This window comes from Felis catus, chromosome C1 (genome assembly GCF_018350175.1).
Source record: "Felis catus isolate Fca126 chromosome C1, F.catus_Fca126_mat1.0, whole genome shotgun sequence".
Lineage (NCBI taxonomy): Eukaryota > Metazoa > Chordata > Mammalia > Carnivora > Felidae > Felis > Felis catus.
Window position 1 is genome coordinate 134,134,832 of NC_058375.1, and position 20,722 is coordinate 134,155,553.

General features: G+C 36.8%; 1 protein-coding gene across 8 annotated transcripts in view; it reads left to right on the forward strand.

Annotated features, from left to right (window-relative positions):
* The window catches only part of ARHGAP15 (Rho GTPase activating protein 15), a 615,977-nt gene that overhangs the window by 23,524 nt on the left and 571,731 nt on the right, over positions 1-20,722 (forward strand). For all 8 annotated transcript variants that reach the window (XM_045033724.1, XM_045033723.1, XM_045033726.1 and 5 more), the window contains one exon: positions 6,945-7,123. In XM_045033724.1, the coding sequence (XP_044889659.1) occupies positions 6,959-7,123 (165 nt within the window). In that variant the 5' untranslated portion in view covers positions 6,945-6,958. The remainder of the gene's footprint in view (positions 1-6,944; positions 7,124-20,722) is intronic.

The window sequence follows — 20,722 nt, forward strand, 5'->3', positions numbered from 1 at the left end:
AACAGAAGAGTATTCGGATGTAGGCAAGGAAAAGATGAGAAGTTGGAAGGGGGTAAAGAAAAAGGGCTATGAAGTGAAATTCAAATACAACTTGAAAAATTTGGCTTAGAACAGCCTTATCCTCTTGTTAGGAGGGTCCTAACAGGATCAATGAAAATAAGTCCTCTCTGACTTATTTTGTGCAACAGTGACAAGTGTCACAGCCATTAGCACAGCTGTCATTTCAGTCTATCAGATTTCCTTCCTCCTCTGTCCTCTCTCCTTCCTCTTGCACACCCCTGGACCCTATGGGGGGTGGGGGTGGCGGTCCTGCTTACCTCTGCCTTGCACTCAATTAATCTATACAACGCATTTATGTATTATGCCAAGGAAAGCCCTCTTCCTTCATCACTCCCTCAGAGTGTCTTGAATACCAGCCCCTCGCTGCACCTGCTGGGCTAGAAGGGAGGGACTCTCAATCCTTCAGCCCCATGAGAGGCTAGCAAGATGACAGACTTAAGCACACTGAAGTTAACTGCCATTTTCTTCATGAAATCTATCATTTCCCTTTTCTTTGAACTTCTTTGGTAACTATGATTTTGCTTCATGGAATATTTCAATATTTACCTTATAACCTCACAGCTGTTTGCATACTTTTGCAGTTCTGAGTCCTTTGTCTGCAAGGCCTAACCTGCCCTGACTTAGCACCAGCACCAACTAGTCTCCTTTTGCAGACTTACTCTCTCTCCACCTCCAAGTTCCACCCTGAGTTTGATGCCATTGCTCCTCTCCCAAACTGAGCACCACTCAATTCTTGTCATTTAATTATTGATTTGTTTCTCTATCACCTTCACCAATCTGTAAGGCCCTCGATGTTTAGTGCATACATACATGCATACATACAGAGAATCTCCAGACTCTGATATAGTGCATTCCACTTGGGAGACTTTCCATAAATGTAAACGGATCATTTATTTTCTTCTGGTGGAAATCTTTAAGAGGAGGTTTTTGTGTCATTTTGTGTATTCTTCTCAGAGCGATGTAGTGTTCTGCAAAGTTAGAAACTATCAAATATTTGCAAATATGAGAACAGTTATGAAATAGTATCAAATGAATGCCATTGTAGAACACAAAATACTAGGGAAGCTGAATAAAGAGAAAAACTAGGGTGCCTTTGGTATCAACAAATTTTGTTGATGTGAGGCTGGGGTCAGATGGGAAAGGAGGTGTTAGCTAGAGGAGAGAAAGTGTGAAGAGAGAGAAATCACCTTAATACTATGGTAGAAGAGTTGTCAGCCCAAAAGAAATGCCTGAAGAAGGAAGATTCTGAAAATGTTTTCTGCAGCCTGTCCCCAAGAAAATAGGTGGGGAAGCCAGATAAGAGGCCTTTTAAGTAATCCAGGCTTTTGACAGTAACACATCAGTAGGCAAATAATGAGTTGACTGTGCAATCAATACAAGAATGCAAATGTTGATTTGACATTGAAATTTGTGCAGACTCTGAGGAAGCAACATGTTCTATAAATGGCACACGGCAAAGCTATGTAAATACAGTGGCTTCATGCTCTTGGTCATAAGATAGTGGCTTTAGCCTAAGTGAATTCCCTCACCATTATTACAAACATGCCATCCTTTGAGTCTGAATCTGAGTAACATCAAAGATCAAGGCTCAAATGCACTCAGAAGAGAACCCAGATTTTTTCTATAAGACATATGTTTAATCATGGATCTCCCTCAACCCATACCCAAATTCCTTAGGGATCAAGTCATAGCAAAGCATTTACATTGGTGGTTATCTGCCTAAAATTATTGAGCTCTGTAAAGATGTAGGGTCTTCCAGACTTTGAGTGCATCAGTATCAGAAGTAGGAAGGATCCTACAGAGCATAGCAATCCTCGTGGCTGACCCTGTCCCCTCACTACCATTTTTTTTTCCAGCGATGAAAAATATCTATAGACCTTTTTCCAGAGGTCTATAGATTTGTACAAGATCACAAAGGTGACCAGTAGAGACAGTGCTGCCACTAGAAGTCATCATGGCCCTTTTGATAAAACCAGTCCAATTACTGTTTATCCAAAGCCACCCTTAGAAACTCAATCCTTAGATTTTCATTCCTTCATTTATCCTACTTTATTCACTAAAACGTACCCTGTAAAATCCTGTGCTTTACTTTTAAATTTTCTTTAAATTTGAGTATAGTTGACACATAATGTTGCATTACTTTCAGGAGTACAGTATAGTGATTGACAAGTTTGTGTGTTATGCTATGATGACCACTATACCAACTGTCATGTACAATGCTATTACAATATTATTGGCTCTATTCCTTATGTTGTGCCTCTTATTCCTGTGACTTATTCATTCCATAACTGGATGCCTGGATCTCCCACTTTCCTTTATCCATTTTTCCCAGGCCACCGCTATCATTCCCTCTGGCAACCATCAATTTGTTCTCTATATTTATAGCCCTGATTCCACCTTTTGTTGTTTAGCCATTTATTTGTGCTTTGTTTTTGTTTTTGTTTTTGTTTTAGATTCTATGTATGAGTAAAAACATGATATTTGTCTTTCTCAGTTTGACTTGTTTCCCTTAGCATGGTACCCTCTAGGTCCATCCATGTTGTTGCAAATGCCATGATCTCAGGCTTTTTGTGTCTGCATAATATTCCATTGCATATGTATACCACATCTTTCTTATCTATTCATCTATCAATGGACACTTAGGTTGGCTCCATATCTTGGCTATTATAAATAATGATACAGTAAATATTTGAATTAGTGTTTTTGTTTTCTTTGGGTAAATACCAGTAGTGGAATTTTTGGATCATATGGTATTTCTATTTTTAAATTTTTGAGGAAATTCTGTACTGTTTATTACAGTGTCTGTACGAATGTACCTTCCTACCAACACTGAGTGGGGACAAGGGTTCCTTTTTCTCTACATCCTCACCAAGACTTACTACTTCTTATGTTTTTGACTTTAGCCATTCTAACAGATGTGAAGTGATACCTCATTGTGGCTTTGATTTCCATTTCCCTGATGATTAGTGATGTTGAGCATCTTTTCATGTGTCTGTTGGCCACCTATATGTCTTTTTTGGAAACTGTTTATTTGGGTTCCGTGCCCAGTTTTTAATTGGATTGTTTGTGGGGTTTTTTGATGTTAAGTTAAATATGTTCTTTATACATTTTGGATGCTAACCCTTTATCAAGTATGTCATTTGCAAATATCTTCTCCCATTCAATGAGTTGTATTTTTGTTGTGTTGATGGTTTCTTTTTCTATGCAAAACCTTTTTATTTTTATGTAGTTCCACTAGTTTGTTTTTGCTTTTGTTTCCCTTGCTTGAAGAGACATATCTAGGAAAATGTTGCTACAGTCGATGTCAAAGAAATTACTGCCTGTGTACTCTTCTAGGGTTCCATGGTTTCAGGTCTCACATATAGGTCTTTAATCTATTTTGAGTTTATTTTTGTCTATGATGTTAGAAAATGGTACAATTTTATTCTTTTACATGGAGCTGTCCAATTTTCCCAGCACCATTTACTGAAGAAACTGTCCTTTCCCCATAGCATATTCTCACCTCCTTTGTCATAGATTAACTGACCATATAATTGTGGGTCTATTCCTAAGCTTTGTATCCTATTCTATTGATATATGTGTCTATTTTTGTGCCAGTATCATACTGTTTTGATTACTACAGCTTTGTAGTATATCTTAAAATCTGGAATTGTAATACCTCCAGATTTGATTGGTTTACCTAGTCAGGGTCTTTTGTAGTTCCATACAAATTTTAGTATTATTTATTCTAGAAAAACTCATGCTTCTCATAGTAGCATCCTCATAAATATCAAAGATTCATAGATTTGCTTTGTTATTTTGAAATAATTTCTGATTGGCTGTGAAAAATTAATAGCTTCAGTAATAAATAATACACAAAATAAAACCCAAACCCCATAATCTTGTCCTGGGGTATATGGAGAATGCATTTACTTTTTAAAAAAAGTTACATATAGGGGCGCCTGGGTGGCTCAGTTGGTTAAGCATCTGACTTCCACTCAGGTCATGATCTCACAGTTTGTGGGTTTAAGCCCCATGTTGGGCTCTGTGCTGAGGGCCCAGAGCCTGGAGCCTGCTTCAAATTCTGTGTCACCCTCTCTCTCTGCTCCTCCCCTGCTCTCACTCTGTCACTGTGTCTCTCAAAAATAAATAAACATTAAAAAAAAGTTGTATATAATACTCTATATCTTATTCTAGTTAGATGTAGAAGTAAGATTCCCCATGTCTACATTAATGGCCAGATTTGATACATTTTAAAACCCTTCTCATCAAAGCATTTGTTATTATATTTCTATGGAATAGTGGAGATAAGGGTTTTTTAATTCAAATTTTTATTTCAAATCTTATTGAAATAGCTTTTATTCTCAGCTAGATACATTTTTTATCACTCACATAGAAACATAAAAATGAAAGTATGAACAAAATAATTAAGAAATTTAATTAATTTAGTTAGAGTTTTTTTTAAGTTTATTTACTTTGAGCGGGGGAGGGGTAGAGAGAGAGAGAAAGAGAGAGAGAGAGAGAGAGAGAGAGAGAGAGAGAGGAAGAGAGAATCCCAAGCAGGCTCTCTACTGTCAGCACAGAGGCCGACATGGGACTCAGTCCCACGAACCATGGGGTCATGACCTGAGCCCAAATCGAAAGTCAGATGCTTAACTGACTGAGCCACCCAGGTGCCCTTTAAGGATTTTTTTTAATCAAAAAACATTTTTTTAATGTTTTATTTTATTTTTGAGAGAGAAACAGAGAGAGAGAGAGAGAGAGAGATGGATTGCAAGCAGGGGAGGGGCAGAGAGAGAGAGAGAGAGGGAGACACAGAATCTGAAGCAGGCTCCAGGCTCTGAGCTGTCAGCACAGAACCTAATGCAGGGCTCGAACTCACAAACCATGAGATCATGACCCAGGCTGAAGTCAGACGCTTAACCAACTGAAGTCGGAGCCACCCAGGCGCACCTAGTTAAGGAATTTTTAAACCAACTTTCATGTAAACATCTTTATGAGGTATAACTGAAATACAGTAGTGAAAGTACTTAATACATACAATTTGATCATTTTTAATATATGCATACAATTGTTAAACCATCTCCACAATCAAGCTAGCAAACATATCTATCATCCCCAAAAGTTTCTTTGTGTTCACTATAGTCCATTTTTCCCTTCATCTCATCTTTAGGCAATCACTGATGAGCTTTCTTATTTAAATATTAGGTTGCATTTTCTAGAATATTATGTAAATGAAATAATAAGTACTCCATATATATATATATATTTTTTTAAATGTCCTGGCTTCTTTCACTCAGCTCAAAGAATTTGCAATTCATCCATGTGGTCCCATGCATCAATAGTCCATTCTTTTTGTTGTTGAATAATATTTCATAGTGTAGATTAACTAGAATTTGTCAATTCACCTGTATGAATCTTTTTTTTTTCTTTTGGAATAAAATATAGGCCTTTTACTTTTTCTATCCATTGTTTTTGGGGAAAATTATTAGTTTCTTTGATCTTTATTTTTCTCTTCTAGAAAAATATGAGTTTAATGTTTATCTCATGGGAGTTTTGTGAGAATTGAATCACTGAGTGCATTGCCTGGCACATAGTAAATACTCTACAAATATTAACTTCCTTTCTAAGTTATCACTCAGTTGCCTTATTGGTATCAATTGTAAGGTAACACTTTGCTCCTATTAAAATGTTTTCATCCTTTTCTAATCACTTTAGTGTTGACTTAGCTTGAACACTACCATGATGCTAGCTAGCCCCTTTGTCTCTGTCCAACAGATATAGGAGTACCAATACAGTTAGCTCCCTAAAATATAATCATTCTTTTGGATTATACTGGGTTCGGTAACTGATGACAGTTGATTCTAATACTGGACACATGTGCCAGACTAGCTATGGGATGTCTATAGGTGAGACACAGAGACAATAATCAGGCTAGAAGGAGGTCCATTTCTACAAGCTTGGAAGCTGTGTTTGCATTGCAAATCTTCTCTTTTAAATGAGATGATATGTTCATTTGAGGGCCTTGTGGAGAGGGGAGATAGAAAAGGATTATGGATTTGAGGAAGCAACTAAAGCCCTCCTAGTCCACCCACTGATGTTGCCACAGTTCAGTTCTCTTCATTTTCTTTTCCAAATTATTGTTTCCTCACTGCCACTCCTTTACAATTTTCCTCCCTAATCACTTTAATCTTCCATTAAAGTAAATATAAATAAATAAATGGTTTTGATTTTCTCTTTCTTCATATTCTTCATAAATACTATGTCCAACAGAGCTACTGAACAGCAGACACTGGCAGATGGCAGAGGACAAAGGAACTTTAATTTCCTTTCTTAGGTATTGTGAGTGGGGAAAGCGGCTAGGACTGAACACCATGCAAATAAGTCGAGGCCAACATATTAGTCAATGGGACCAGATTAGTTTGCCCAAAGCTAATTCTAGTCACTTAAATATGACCTTATCCACATAGGTTTTTGTTCACCAAAAAAGGCTGCTGATATTAGCGTGTAGTGGTGGGATGGGGTGGGGTGGGTAAGAGATCAGTGATGTTGTGAATGAAAACAGCGTATACATTAAAGATGTTCTGTTGGCAACATCATTTCTACATAAGGAAGACTGTATCATATTGCCATTAAGAGTTCCTTAATGGACTTAGGAACTACAGAAGTATGAGTGTGCTGCCCATGAACTTTTAAGTCCTCTGACATGCATAGTACTGTCCACATGCAGAGGCCCCAGTTGATAAAACAATTAGAAACTAACTACCTTCTTCTTCACTATTCAGAGAGGTGGAAATCATTTGTTCCATTTCTGGACCTTAGTGATTAATAGGAATGTGCACTCCATCAAATTTTTCTTGGAAAAGATATATTTGGAATAATACAACACTTTTATATTTTATCAGGATAAAGCTATAATATGCAGAAATCTACAAATTCTGATACCTCTGTGGATACCCTGAATTCCACCCGTCAAGGCACCGGAGCTGTGCAAATGAGGATCAAAAATGCCAACAGCCACCATGACAGGCTGAGCCAAAGTAAATCCATGATCCTCACCGATGTTGGGAAGGTCATTGAACCCGTAAGTCAAATACCCCAAAACCCCCATGTTTCCTGATACAGAATTCTGTTAAAAAAGCTAATTAGCTTTGTTTTATTTGTTTTCCTAATGTCTACGAGAAAACTGTTTTTGTAATGCATTTTATCTTGCCTACTTATAGTCATAATAATATCCCCAGTTGTGAGAGAAAAGCTGGGCTTAATCCAGAGTGATAAAGTGGATTTGGAGTAGACTGAAGAGCACCTTTGACTCATTTTAAGGGCCTCCACTATCATGCTTCAGTGTTATAAAAATAATGAGGTTATGCTAGCATGTGGTGTTTGTACTTCCAAATACAGTACATCACTTTGAAAAGCCAGAGGCTAAAATTAGCTAAGAATGAACTGGGGGCGGTGGGGAGGAAATCTTAAAAAAAAAAAAAAAAAAAAAGGGAAAATCTCTTCTTTAAAATCTCCCAACAATATATAATATTGGAATTATGATTTGATTTGGAATGAGCCTAAATGATTGAAATGGTGTGGCGATTGAAGGTTTGGAGAGGAAGCCATTTTGTCTCGATAATGTGTCATTAGGAAGATTTGAAATAAAATAGTTAGAGATGAACTCTACTGCCAATTGTGTCCCTGCCCCTGCACGCATCCTGAGCCACTAAACACACTGATTGCGATGAGTCTCCTCTGGTTAATTTTCTTCCATAATGGTGGTAACTTGCAGCTGAGGCCATAGGATGTTACAAAATTATTTATGCAATGTTAGCCACTCTTTTGGACCCCAGATCTATTTTGTTTCTCACAGTGAGAGCAAGAGCGGGAAATAGGTTAGCTGGGGAAGGGCTGTGAGTCCCAGTCACTTTGCAGAAACATGTGAGCTATTAATTGAGTGTTCTGTTAATATCGTAGGGGCCTATGAAATATTCAGCGCCCTAACTGAGTTATTAAATGGGATAAACTTGCTAAGTGGCATGTTACTGATTATATTTATTCTCTGTTTTCACTCGAATTTCAAGTGCGAAATTAACCCACAACCATCTCAGGAGCCAGGATTTTAATCATTCTTTCTTCAGGTATTATAGACAAATTTAGTGTGAGGGAAGCCAGTGATTCTATTTTGGGAGTGGGAGATACATCCTGAGATAAGGTACCAAGAGATGCGGAGAGATGCGTTTCTCTTTATTGACTTTCTCATTTAAAAGGATTGTCTGCTGGGAGGCACAACGCTGCTGGTGTTTAAACCAGCTAAAATGTTCCTCAACTATGAACTTGAGACATGGTTAGAGTAAATTATTGGAATCTCTACAATGTATTGTCAGTAAGAACTGTACCTTTGAAAAAGTTTAAAAGTTAAGTATATTTAATGATGCCTAACATATTTTATTGGCTGTGTTTAACAAAAGGCACTATGCCACAGTTGTTTTTGACAAGCATGAAAACATCACAGCATGAGACTGCAAAAGGAATTATGGAGAGAAATTACAAGTGATCCATCTCTCAATGAATTATCCACCTCAATAGCCCGCAGAACTCAGCTACCAATTAACACCTACTTTATTACATGTTGGGATGTACTTAATAACTTTCATGTGTTTATGCACTATTACCTTGACTGATGCCTCTTGTACAATTAGGCATAATTGGCATATCAATATGCAAAAGTTAAAAGGATTAACCCTCTTAAAACTAATGAGCATTTCTGTATCCAGCTGCTAAATGAGACAAAATTAGCATTTTTCACTTTTGGGCAGGATTTTATCATGCAGTTTCTCATTGTTGATATTACCTTGTTACATAACTTTAGTTTGGGGGGTTATATGCTGGACTGCTAGAGAAGAGTTTTCCAAAGTTAAATTAGCTATAATTATCCCAGCTTTTGTTTCCGCATTCTTAGCCTGGGCAATATGTATTCCTCGATAAGGAACAAAAATAAAAGTTACTTTTGGTTATGTGTGCTCAGTGCATAATTATATAAAAGGGGTATTTTAGTGAGGATATGTCATTTCACCGAGAAAACTTGGCGCAGAGATACTGTATTGAAAGCTTGCCATGGCACTAATTTTCTTTCTGTCTCGGTTCTTTTCATCTCTTTTTTCCATGCACAATTTTCTGACTAGATACTGACAGAATGTAAAGTATTTTGGCATATTTATTCAAACAAGCCTGTTAAAGATATCTGCTGAAGCTAAACTAAGAACTTGATTTTTCAGAAGTTGGAGGTTGGGGTGAGGTCAAGGGGGGCAGATCTTGAACTTCGGAGAGGTGGGAGGAGATATCTTCTAAAAACGTGTGCACATGTCACATGCAGCATGGTTTGTTGTAACAGAGACACATACGTTTAATCTGCACAGAAAAAAATTAGGACTACTTTAGAGTAGTCCTATGTATGTTATGCTCCCTGTTTCATATATATGGCACATCTATACTACATGTTCCCTGGCATAACAATTATGCGAATCTAATATGGACTTATTGGAGTATATAACACGAGAATCTGATGTTACATTCATAACGATTTAACTTATTACAGAAAGTGATGAAAAGATTCTAGGATCAAATCAATTATATAATTTTGTCATTAATTTGTAAAATCCTCTTTTTTCATTGTGTTCAATTAAAAATATCTTTAATATGACTGTGAACTCAGAACACCACATAAAATCCTCCCATATACGTCATAAGAGCCTAGCTTCTTGGTATCCTAAGCAGAAGAACAGTTTGAAATGCCAATATAAACATTTATTTGACCCCGTGCTATGCAAACACAGGTGATTTACTTATTAAGTTAAAGTTTTCATTACCTAAGTGCTGCAGGGAAGCATTTCCATAAAACAGGCATTAATCCTCCATTAGTACTTCATTGGCGGTGTGCATCATTTTCTTTAAAGACCGAAGAATCATTTTTATGTAGTTGGTAAGATCAGTGCCTTTTCAAGGTTTAAAGAGGCCACTCTGCTACCTGGGAAATGTTGGAGAGGTGGGAAGTTTGGACACAGGAGGACGTGGTTAGCAGAAAATTGCCTCTCTGTAAGAGAGAGCTGGAGACCTCCACTTGGTGGGAAAGGAACGCTCCTTGGTCTCAGTGATTTGTTGTCTCATTCTGATCACCGGAGTGAGACCTCTTAAAGGTGGACTGCTTATTTACTCGAATGTGCTAAACACAGAAGCAGACGGCTTAGTGAGCGTAAATGGGGGGCAAGTGAAGTGTGCCTCTTTAAGGGCTGAAAGGCTAATGTGCAATCCAGCAAATAGCTAATGCAAAAGGTTTAATGTGGCTTTGCTGTTATTTATAAGAGGGAAGCTCCAACGTACTAGACAGTTTAGAATAGATATTAATGAAGAGTTTAAATAGCCCAAATCAAGAAAATTGCAGACATAGGATTTGCAGACAGGAGCAGTTTCGGCATTTAATGCTGGTGTCTTAAGCAGCAACATATATGAATATTCACCATTTCCATCCTGTAAACTCCACGGAAATGCAATACTTTATTCATGGCCATCAGGGACAGGGAGATATCTTTTTATTAGTGCTAGGATGAGGACTTAAGTCGAGCCCTTCCTAAACGCTAACTCACAAGACTCCTTTTGCTTCCATTAACAGACTGTGCTTGTTCATTTTTCTTTTTTAATATATTATAAAGAAAAAGAGGAAACAATTTTCTTTTGTTTCTTACTTCTGTGATTATAGGATACTTGCCAAAGTTGTGGCTAGCCAAAAAGGCAGACATAAAAATTGCTACTAAAAATATAAGCCTTCTGTTTCGCAGAGTTTTTGAGAAATATTATGAGACTGTAGGACTTGTCCGTGTTTACTTCGAATCAAGCTTATAGTTAGGTTTGAGGCTTTGTTTGTATAAATTGTCCTGAAGTGGATCCTGATATTTAATTAAAATGACACTAAATCACATTGAATTGATAAGACTTGGCATCTCAAACAAAGGTAATTGCCCGTATTGGTTTTCTGCAAAAATAGCGCTGCTTGGAAAATGTGCAGCCAACACAGACTGTCAACTCCATTTATAGATCAATATGTGAAAACCATTGATCAGGCAGGCATGTATAACAGTAACACTTTGCATTTATTTGTTGTTTTTATACCACATTAAGGCTTACAGGATTATAGGCTTCCTAAATATTTTGACTTCCTCATAAATATATGATCTGTTGCATGTTAATTAAATGAGAGTCTGCAGCCATTTCTAAAATTGTTTTTAGTTTGATGATTTCCTTTTATTGCTGTGGATCGTATGATCTGAAAATGGATTAGTTTCCTTCTGCATAAAGATTATTAAAGCTTATTTTAATGTGTCCTATTTAGTGTAAGATGTGGCTGCCTTTTTGCTTTGAAAAATATAGATACAGACAATTATTTTCTCTTAGCGAGTGGCTGATCTTTTTTTATTAACTGAACATTCTCAGTGCTCAGGGTAGAATTATTTCCTGACATATTTTGCACACTCTGTAGATAACGGGTCTTCTTGATTTCTCCTGATAGAATTTTTTTTCTTTTCTTTTTATCTAGGCCTATAGTACAGGCATCTGATCAAACGTTACGCGGAAAATAAACTGATCATCTCAATTAAATTCTAGACACACACAAATATAATTTGAATTCTATTTTTCTCATTCGAGAACAAGCCTTATGAACTGTTCTTGTACACTGCATTCTGCAGTTAAATCTTTCTTATCTCATCAATGTAAGGACAGTGTTTTGTTCCTAATCTTTATTGGACTATTGTGGATGACATTTGTAAGCCATTTTGGTTTATAAGGGAAAGCTAGAGGACAGTGGAGTGAGACTCTCCATAGATCCAAGCCTCAGATATGACTACGCAATAATATGTCTTCCACTGCAATTTTCTTTGCCACAGAGAGGTCAATTTTGTTGAGAAATCTTTTTATATCCTCTATATACATTAGGAGTGCTGCTTTCGAGACAATACTTGGCTTTGTATACAATATTAAAGCAGCAATAAAAGAAACAAGATTTCAGAAATAGAACAAAAAAATCATGAGATCCAAGGGTTACCTAAGGTAACTACTGTGCTGTACAACAGACTCAAAAGTTTATTAGCCAGAATTTTGACTTTTACATAATATGCTCTGGGGTGGGATGGTGGAGAATCCAAAACCACCAGAGATTTCTTTCCTTGTCCTTGCTATCCCATGTCATCTCCTGAAGTGAGCATTTTTAACTCTCGTTTCCAGGCACAGACTGGACGTGCCAAAGGTTCAGAAAGTTTACAATGACAGTGTAGAGTCCGTGCTTCAAAGAGTGAGCAGAAGCTCTTGAATTCACGTCCATGGCTGCCTCGTTTTCATTTTAACTTGAGCATAGCTAAATTTGTTTATAATCTCCTACTGATTGAACATGGCGCTGAATGTACATGAGATACATTTTTTTAAAAGTTAGTCCTCTGATTACTAATTTGAATCCAAAACTCTAACCTTGTTAGCATCTGGACTTATTTCCATAATAACAACCCCTTCAGAACCTACAAAGTAATGAATAATTGACAACAAATGAAATGTTTTGATAGTTGTCGGCACAAAGCATGTTTAATGTTTTGTGTTGCTTCCTAGCTAATTATGTAGATGACACATTTGTCAGACCTTGACTGCCATTAGAAACGTGTTTCCAGAGGGGAGAAAAACAGGCTATTCATAGAGTAATTAACTAGAATGCTCAATGACCTGTGAGAGATTCAAATCGCTGCCAGTTCAGACATTGTTTTGTTACAGAAGCAGAGGGGTAATTAAAATTCCAAATTACAGTCCTATGATGGAGCATTTGTTTGTTGACAGTATACTCTTACTCTAGTTTGTTAATTCTTTTTTAAATTGCTTCTAATCCATTTTATAGCTTTAGGAGTTCCGTCTTTGAATTTACTGACAACTAATATTATGGTAAATTGTACTTCAATGGAGTACTGCGGTGCCTCACAGTTTCAAGGGAGCACAAGGTGGGTGGGATAAAACAGCTCCTTCCCTAAACTGACATATCAGGTGCTGTCAGTAGGAATGCCACTAACGTGGAACATCTTGTTAAATACTGCATTTCCATTTCTGCATTAGGGGTAATGTCCTAGCAGAAAATGCAGAGATAAACAGGAAGCAATGATGAACACCTAAAAGAGAGAAAGAAACCTAATCTCTCAACACAAAATGATTGATTAAGGGGTTCTGTTACCGAGGAAGAGAGAGGAGCTGGGGCTGAGGATGATTTGGGGAAAGGTGTTGAGTTTAATGCAGGAGACACAACAGTCTGAGGAAAGCTCTCATAGATCACTCGAAAAGGAGAGCGTATTTTACAAAAGTACCCTTCCATCTCAGCTCAATAACAAAGCTCAGGATAAGAGGTATTACCCGTGAATTTTTTTTAAGGAATTATTGGCATAGTTTACAAATCCAGAAGGCTAACATAGTCTAAAAGATTCAGCTCAAGTGAAATATTTATTTAGGTTGCTGAAAGTGACAATATAGTTTTATTAAAAAGATCTGACAGAAGTCACATGGTGTTTGATGCAGGCGAGCTGACAGAGGCATCCAGTGAGCGTTGATTATCCCGAAGTCACTGTCAGCTAGGATTGATTTTCACTTTCTCCGTTTATGTAACGGTTCCTGTAATACAGCTGACCCCGAATCACGTTACCTTGTCATTTCTCTGCATGGATCAAGAAGAGATGAGCTGAAAATAGCTAGACACTGACCTTGAACTTGCCAGAAAAGTGAGAAGTGACAGTGGGGTTTTTCTGTAGTTCATGTACAAAGATTAAGGCAAACTGTTCCTCTGTTGAGTTCACTGTAGCAGCACAAGGGGGCAGAGCAGTACTAGAGATTACAGGTAAAACAGCTTCTGCACCAGCATGGAAAGGCTCTGAAATACTAAGTTAGAGCCAGAGGTCTCATTTTTACATCTTAGTGTAGACATAAAGGAGAATTACTGATGAATCAAAATCTCGGGTCCCCTGATGTTCATAATCAGTAATCTGAAAGTGTACATTCTAATTAAAAAAAGGTTACCTAATACTCTGTGTGGCGGCAACTATGCTTTTCACTAAATTATTTGCAGCACCTCTTATTTAATTCATATTATACTCTTCACTCTTAAAATAACTTTAGTTATTATTGGAACTATAGTCAATATTCTCAGGAGAGTTTTATGGCAAATTCCTAAAGTGGTATGTGTCATTTTAGGTGTAAAGGAATCAGAAGATGGGAAACAGTCTTTTTATACTTATTAAGTATCAAAACCCCAAGATTAATATTGGACAGTGTTATATAGGAATGTGCAGCCACAAAGAGGTAACATGCAAACTGGAAAATGATGTTTGTCATGTGATTTACACTCATCTCTACTTTGTAAAATTTCCCATTTTATCATCTGCCTTGGTTTTCAAAAATGCTCTTTAATAGATCATCATTATAACCTTGGCTAATCTAAAACACCGTATGTTGGACATTGTCCTTTGCTTGCTAGCACTTAGTCAAGCTAAATCGTTGTTGCACTAATGCTGAATGTTTCTCATAAATGACACCCAGAGAAACAGAGAACTGAAGCAGGTTGAGAAACAGAAGAAGAACAAACACTGACTTGATTATCTCCTAGGTTGTAAATGCCGTACGTAATGGCAAAATAGCGTCTTTGCATGTGTGATGATGCCACAATAACATTGTAAACCTCCACAGCAACAAGATCCATTCTTGCATATAATGGATACTTTCTGTGTGTGTGTGTGTGTGTGTGTGTGTGTGTATACACACACACACACATATATATACACACACACACACATATACATCTATTATGCATATACATGTATATATACATCTCTCTATCTCTAAAGGTATAGATATACAGAGAGATGTATAAAATATTTATATATTTAAGCTTATTTTTGTATTCTGAAAAATAACTGCATGCATACATTTACAAGTTGAAATATCAAATTGCTTCAATACTCCTGTAAATTTAACTCAGGACACACTGACAATATGAAAATCTGAAATAAGTAGAATTCCAATATGTTTCAAGGATGGAATAAAGAGAACATTCTGTTGCCAAGAATGAGGTTGAAAATATTCAGAATACCTGTGTCATCACAGAAGTCTATAAAACCTCATTTTTTGCCTCGCAGAGAAGAAAATAGCCTTGTGTTTCAAGCATAAATTATCCAACTTGGAAAGTTTTGGTGTGTGTGTGTGTGTGTGTGTGTGTGTGCGCGCGCGCATGTGTGTAGGAGCGGAGGTGGGAGAGAGGTATATGGTGGATTTACAGTTATGATTTGGGTATGTCTAAAACCGACATCTTTGAAGGCAATCCTGAAGCCCACTGCATTCCTTTGGAGTCCCTTGCATTCCTGCCTCCCGGAGCATGCAGAAGACCCCCTGTGTGCCTTCTTTCAGGTGGTGGGACACCCATCCCTAAATGGTTCATTAGCTTCTGCTTCTGAGGTCAGGGCAGATATAAAGGTGTTGGCTGCTAAAATACTTCCCCCAGAGTTGCTTCCCCCACCCCCTTCAGTGTGTAAGGCTTCTAATAAGGGACTCCAGTCCCCGATGTGTTCAGATTAGGTTTATTGTTACCATCTGGTTAATTACCCTCTCAGGTTTGTGTTGAGAGGCATGAAAGTATTTTATCCAGCCTTTGAATCCCTGTGTTCCTAAAGAGATGTGGGTAAAGTACATGTCAGTTTTCAAAGAGCATATTAAAAACTGATAAGCAGAACCATCTCCAAACAATACCATATAAGGAAAATGCATTACTTTTTACATGAATGCGTGTTACAAGTAATTAGCAAATGTATGGTGATGTGGCACCCTCTCCCAGCAATGATGCCTTCTTCTTTACATGTAATCTCATATGCTTCTCCTTTGAGGTGATGGATTTTTATGATTCCCATTCACTTCCAATGGACTGGCAATAGGTTTATTGGGGAAGAGATAGGGTTTGAGCTGTAACAGGATGTATGTTTGTCATTTGTCAAACCAGTTTAAGGATATAGAAAAGTGAAAGAGAAATTATATACTAAAAAAGTGAGAATACATTCTTCAGGGAAAGGTGGGGAAAAAAACCCAGGAAATTCAGAGTTATTTTATTCTTTTTCCTCTTCCTGTTATTACTACTACTACTACTACTACTACTACTACTACTACTACTACTACATTCTACATTTTTTCCCTAGAGAAGCATCAGCATGTTGTTTCTAGTGGCCACTGTAGTTACTATGATATGGTACATTTTCCACATTCAAGTGCCTTTGATAACTAGAATTACACCGGCTAACCCTCTCAACCCAATTGTGTTCCAGTTATTTTAGATACCAGCATTTGGGTGAAAACAAAACAATAGCAGAAAATGAAACATAACCACATTCAAGTGTTTAAATATCAAATGGTCTGATTCTGAAAACCAAAGGGAAATAGATCAGATGGTTTTACTTCCTAAGTCAAACCAGAAACCAAATGATTTATCCCTTAGGAAGTGATTTCAATAACCGAACATTTCCCTCAAGATTCCAAGGTGATATTAGATTAAGAATGTGCTTAAAAGCATTCACAAATGGTAGTCTTGTTTTTGTGTGAGTGCCCTTCCACAATACCAAAGACATAAACAACCATCAGACTGTGTTCTTTCTATTCCTTCATGAAGAAATCAGTGCTATTCTGGCCTCATGATTTCATCTTATTTCTGTGGAGGAAGAGGAATAGTGATGACACTAACTTTCCTCCATGACTTTCAGTCACCTGACTTGCTTTCTTTCCCACAGGGTAAAAGGAAGCTGTAGTTTTAGTATTTCCAATGAGAAGGGACATGTGTCTCCTTGCATTGAATTGTCTTAGATCATATCATGTAGCACAAAGTGACCCAATATAGGAAGACAGGAAAACAAAGTGACAGTTTTGTTTGCTCCAATATAAACACCATCGTCAAAACATAGGGGCAAATTCTGGAGGCCCACAGCCAGATTGAAGGAATTAAATAGCAAGAATGATATTCTGTACTTAAATAAAGTGTATTCAAGGCATAGTCTATAATCAGCAGTGAAAAGATAACGAACAAATGAGCTTAGCTCAGGTTAGCCAAACTGACTGCAACTACTACTCTTTTTAAAATCCATGATAAAGTGAATTGGCTGATGCTTGATAATACATCACCCACTGTGGTCTTACCTATTGATCATAGCCTGACAATGGGTAACCTTTCATGGCAACTTCCTCTTTTACCATGAATTATTGACAGTGTTAATGCCAATAACACATGATCAAATAGACAGGAAAGAAGTTTACATTCCTGGATGTGCTATCCTTAACCTCCATGCTTTTAATATCATAGTTTAAAAAAAAAAGGAAAAAGGAAAAGAAAGAAGACATTTTCTTTCTTGTCTTGAAAATACCGATGAATTAGCTTTTACTTTCACACAGAATATTAGTGTGACATCCTTATAATTCTCCTCTATAACACATTTTGGAGAATAAAGCCCAAATTTTAAGGGAATATTATAATTGTCATTTTTACACCAGTGTCCTCTACCTTGTATAACAAAAATCCTAGGGATAATGTTGTGTCCTAAGGTCCCTGAATTAATAATTTCTTGCTCGCTGAGTCGCCATCCTCCCAACCCTGCCTTTAAAAGTCCCTCAAGTAGGAAGTGAGCAAGCAGGTCAACTACTTTCATTCATTAATTCATTCATTCATTAGTCCTTTCCTTTATTCATCTGACAGCAATTTATTGGTACCTCCTATATGTCAGAGACTGCTTTCCATGCTGGGGATACAAAACAGAAAGAGTCTCCGTGTCTTGGAGGTTATATTCAAGTGAGATATGGTCTTTTCCTGGGTAACCTCGGCTCAGCCCACTGGCCTCCTCATTTTGTCCCCGCAGCACCACCTCACCCTTAACACTAGTGTCAGCATCATGCACCTTACATTTTGTCGCAAAGATTGTACACAGGATTTAAAACACGGCCTGTGACATTAGAGACCTTCATTATCACTTCCAGGGGATGTATTCCTGTGGATTGTAAATCTCAAATGAGATGTCTTTTAAAATTTTGATTTAATTTAAATTCCCACCTGATTCCCACTCCCACCTGATTCTAACCTACTTTACACTCTATTTTTGCACGTGTTGACCGATTTGCTGTGTCTCATCTCCTTTGACATATATGAGTCATTAAGGTACTTTCTTTGGTAACAAGTCAAGGTGCACGTATTTTTATCTGGTTAAATTGAGATAATACCTCTTTTATTTATTCTTTGTTCTTACTCCCCCTTCCATGTCTTAATGAATTTTAATGATAAAGTTTTTATTGGAGTCAAAGTAATAATTCTTATGAATAAAAATTAAAATGTTAGTATGTTTACTTGACATCTATGACTGTTTATGCTTTCAACATGAAAATTGAACACATACCCAGTTTAGGCTTTTATAGAACTTTCAAAATGTTCACCATGTTTTTGACTTTTAAAAAGATTTTATTGTGATCTTTGCTGTTGGGTTCTGGCTGAACATTTTCCTCCAAGTAGCCATGATGTGTGGAATTTTGTGGGGTTACTCATGGAAGGAATGATCTAATTTACAAACCTGCTTAAGCAGTCCATCATTAGTTCTGTTCTTGTCTATGAGGAGCTTGCCATTATAGCTCTTAAAACTCATTGCCAGACATGACACGACTGTGTACTTGTACTAAAACAAAGGTTGATAATGCTAACCATGAAACAAAGATTGGAGAACATAGGCTCTGTTGAAATATGAATTATTTTGAGGCTTACTTCATTTGGAAGAAAGAAAGAGAAAGAAAGAAAGAAAGAAAGAAAGAAAGAAAGAAAGAAAGAAAGAAAGAAAGAAAAGAAAGAGAGAAAGGAGGGAGGGAAGGAAGGAAGGAAGGAAGGAAGGAAGGAAGGAAGGAAGGAAGGAAAGTAGGAAGAAATGCTTTGAAGAGTAATTTCTTCAAACTAGGGACAAATACAGTGACATCCATGTAGTGAAATGAACTCATCAGTTAACCAGCTTAAAGATTTAGCTTCCCTAAAACAAGATGATTCTTAGATATTTCTGATTACTTGCTCATTCACAAAATAGGCTCTATTAGACCTCACAATTCCTTATTTCTCATATGTAGTTTAAGTAGATAGCGGTCTTGCTATGAGAATGAGAGAGGAAACCCAGATTAAATTCTGGATGCCTTGAAGAGAACAGTTTTGCACCTTTTGACTATGACGCTGAGCTTTTCTCCACACATACTGCCCTTTCTATATCTGAGTTCCTCATCTCCTGCCTGACTGCTTAGCTAAAACCAGTCTCAGAAGATCCATGCTTTCCAAGGTCACCCACATGTCCCTAGAACTCTGATAGCTTCCTTTCACCTATGCTTCAAGGACCTGCTTAAGGACAATATTGAATTCATATATATTATTTACATTCTGTAGTAAGGCTATCGGGTTGAATGCAGGTGTTAACAAACAAGCAGCTGACCGAATTTTGCCCACAGGTAGTTTATTTTGTCTGGCTAGGATGATTTAAAAATTTTTGAATTTAAAAGCCTTTTGTTAGAGTTGTGTCTTCACTAATTTATGTTACCTGCTTGGGCCTGAATGCTTGCTTGGCATTTCAATTTGCAATCTTAAAGTTATTTCATTGATTGGCCTATTCAGGAGTGAGAGCATACTGAGGCAAGTCAGAAGATGACAATTGCTAGTTATAAATTTGGAAATTCAGAAGATGACAATTGTTAGTCATACATTTGGAAATGTAGTCCCTACCACATTTCACTGACAGTGTAAAAACATTCTGTTATATAGCTAAATATGAATTTTCTTATTCAGATTTTCTCATTTGGGTTTAATTTCAATTTTAGACACTTACATTATTATAAATTAACAAACATCTTGCTGCCTTTTATACAACACTAAAAAATAACTGTGATTATCTATGGAAATGGCGTTCTCTTGTCACCAAGTTATAAATATTCTGTTTATTCTGGGTTATCTATGATTTAACTTTTGTGGGTTTTGTTAAATAGTTCTGAAAACTTGATGAAAAGCTACTTTGTATTTAAGTGAAGCAGTGCACTTCTAAATCTTATAAAAAAAAAGAATCATACCAGGACTTTAAAAATGAGAAATGATGCTATTTAACAGTTCACAATATTATGCAAAATTTAAATCAACTTAGATTTGACTAGTCATCTTATTACTTACCATTTACTTTACATTCCTACTAATTAAACTTAATTTGAAGGCTTTTAAACTTTGTTAGAATTTGTATTTCTTTTTCAGTGGACATGTGACATCCCATAAGAAATGAAACACACATAAAAATGAGTTCCACAGTCTCAACTCTGCTCCCTGTAGCCAAACATTCTTTTTTTCTGAAGCCTCCACTTTACCAACTCAGAAGCTGTGTGCGTTTATGGAGAGAGATTAGGTTCACATGAGGAAGGAAAAATACCTTTGAAAGAAAGATCAAAGAGCTCTCAGAGATCTCTAGATTTGCATGTTGCATCTTTAATTCGACCTAAAGACCTGTTTTATTTGGCCCACATAGTGTTTTTACCTTCTTTCTTTTTAATTGAGCTGAAATGTGAACATTGTGAACTTTTGCATAAAAATTTGTATATGTGACAT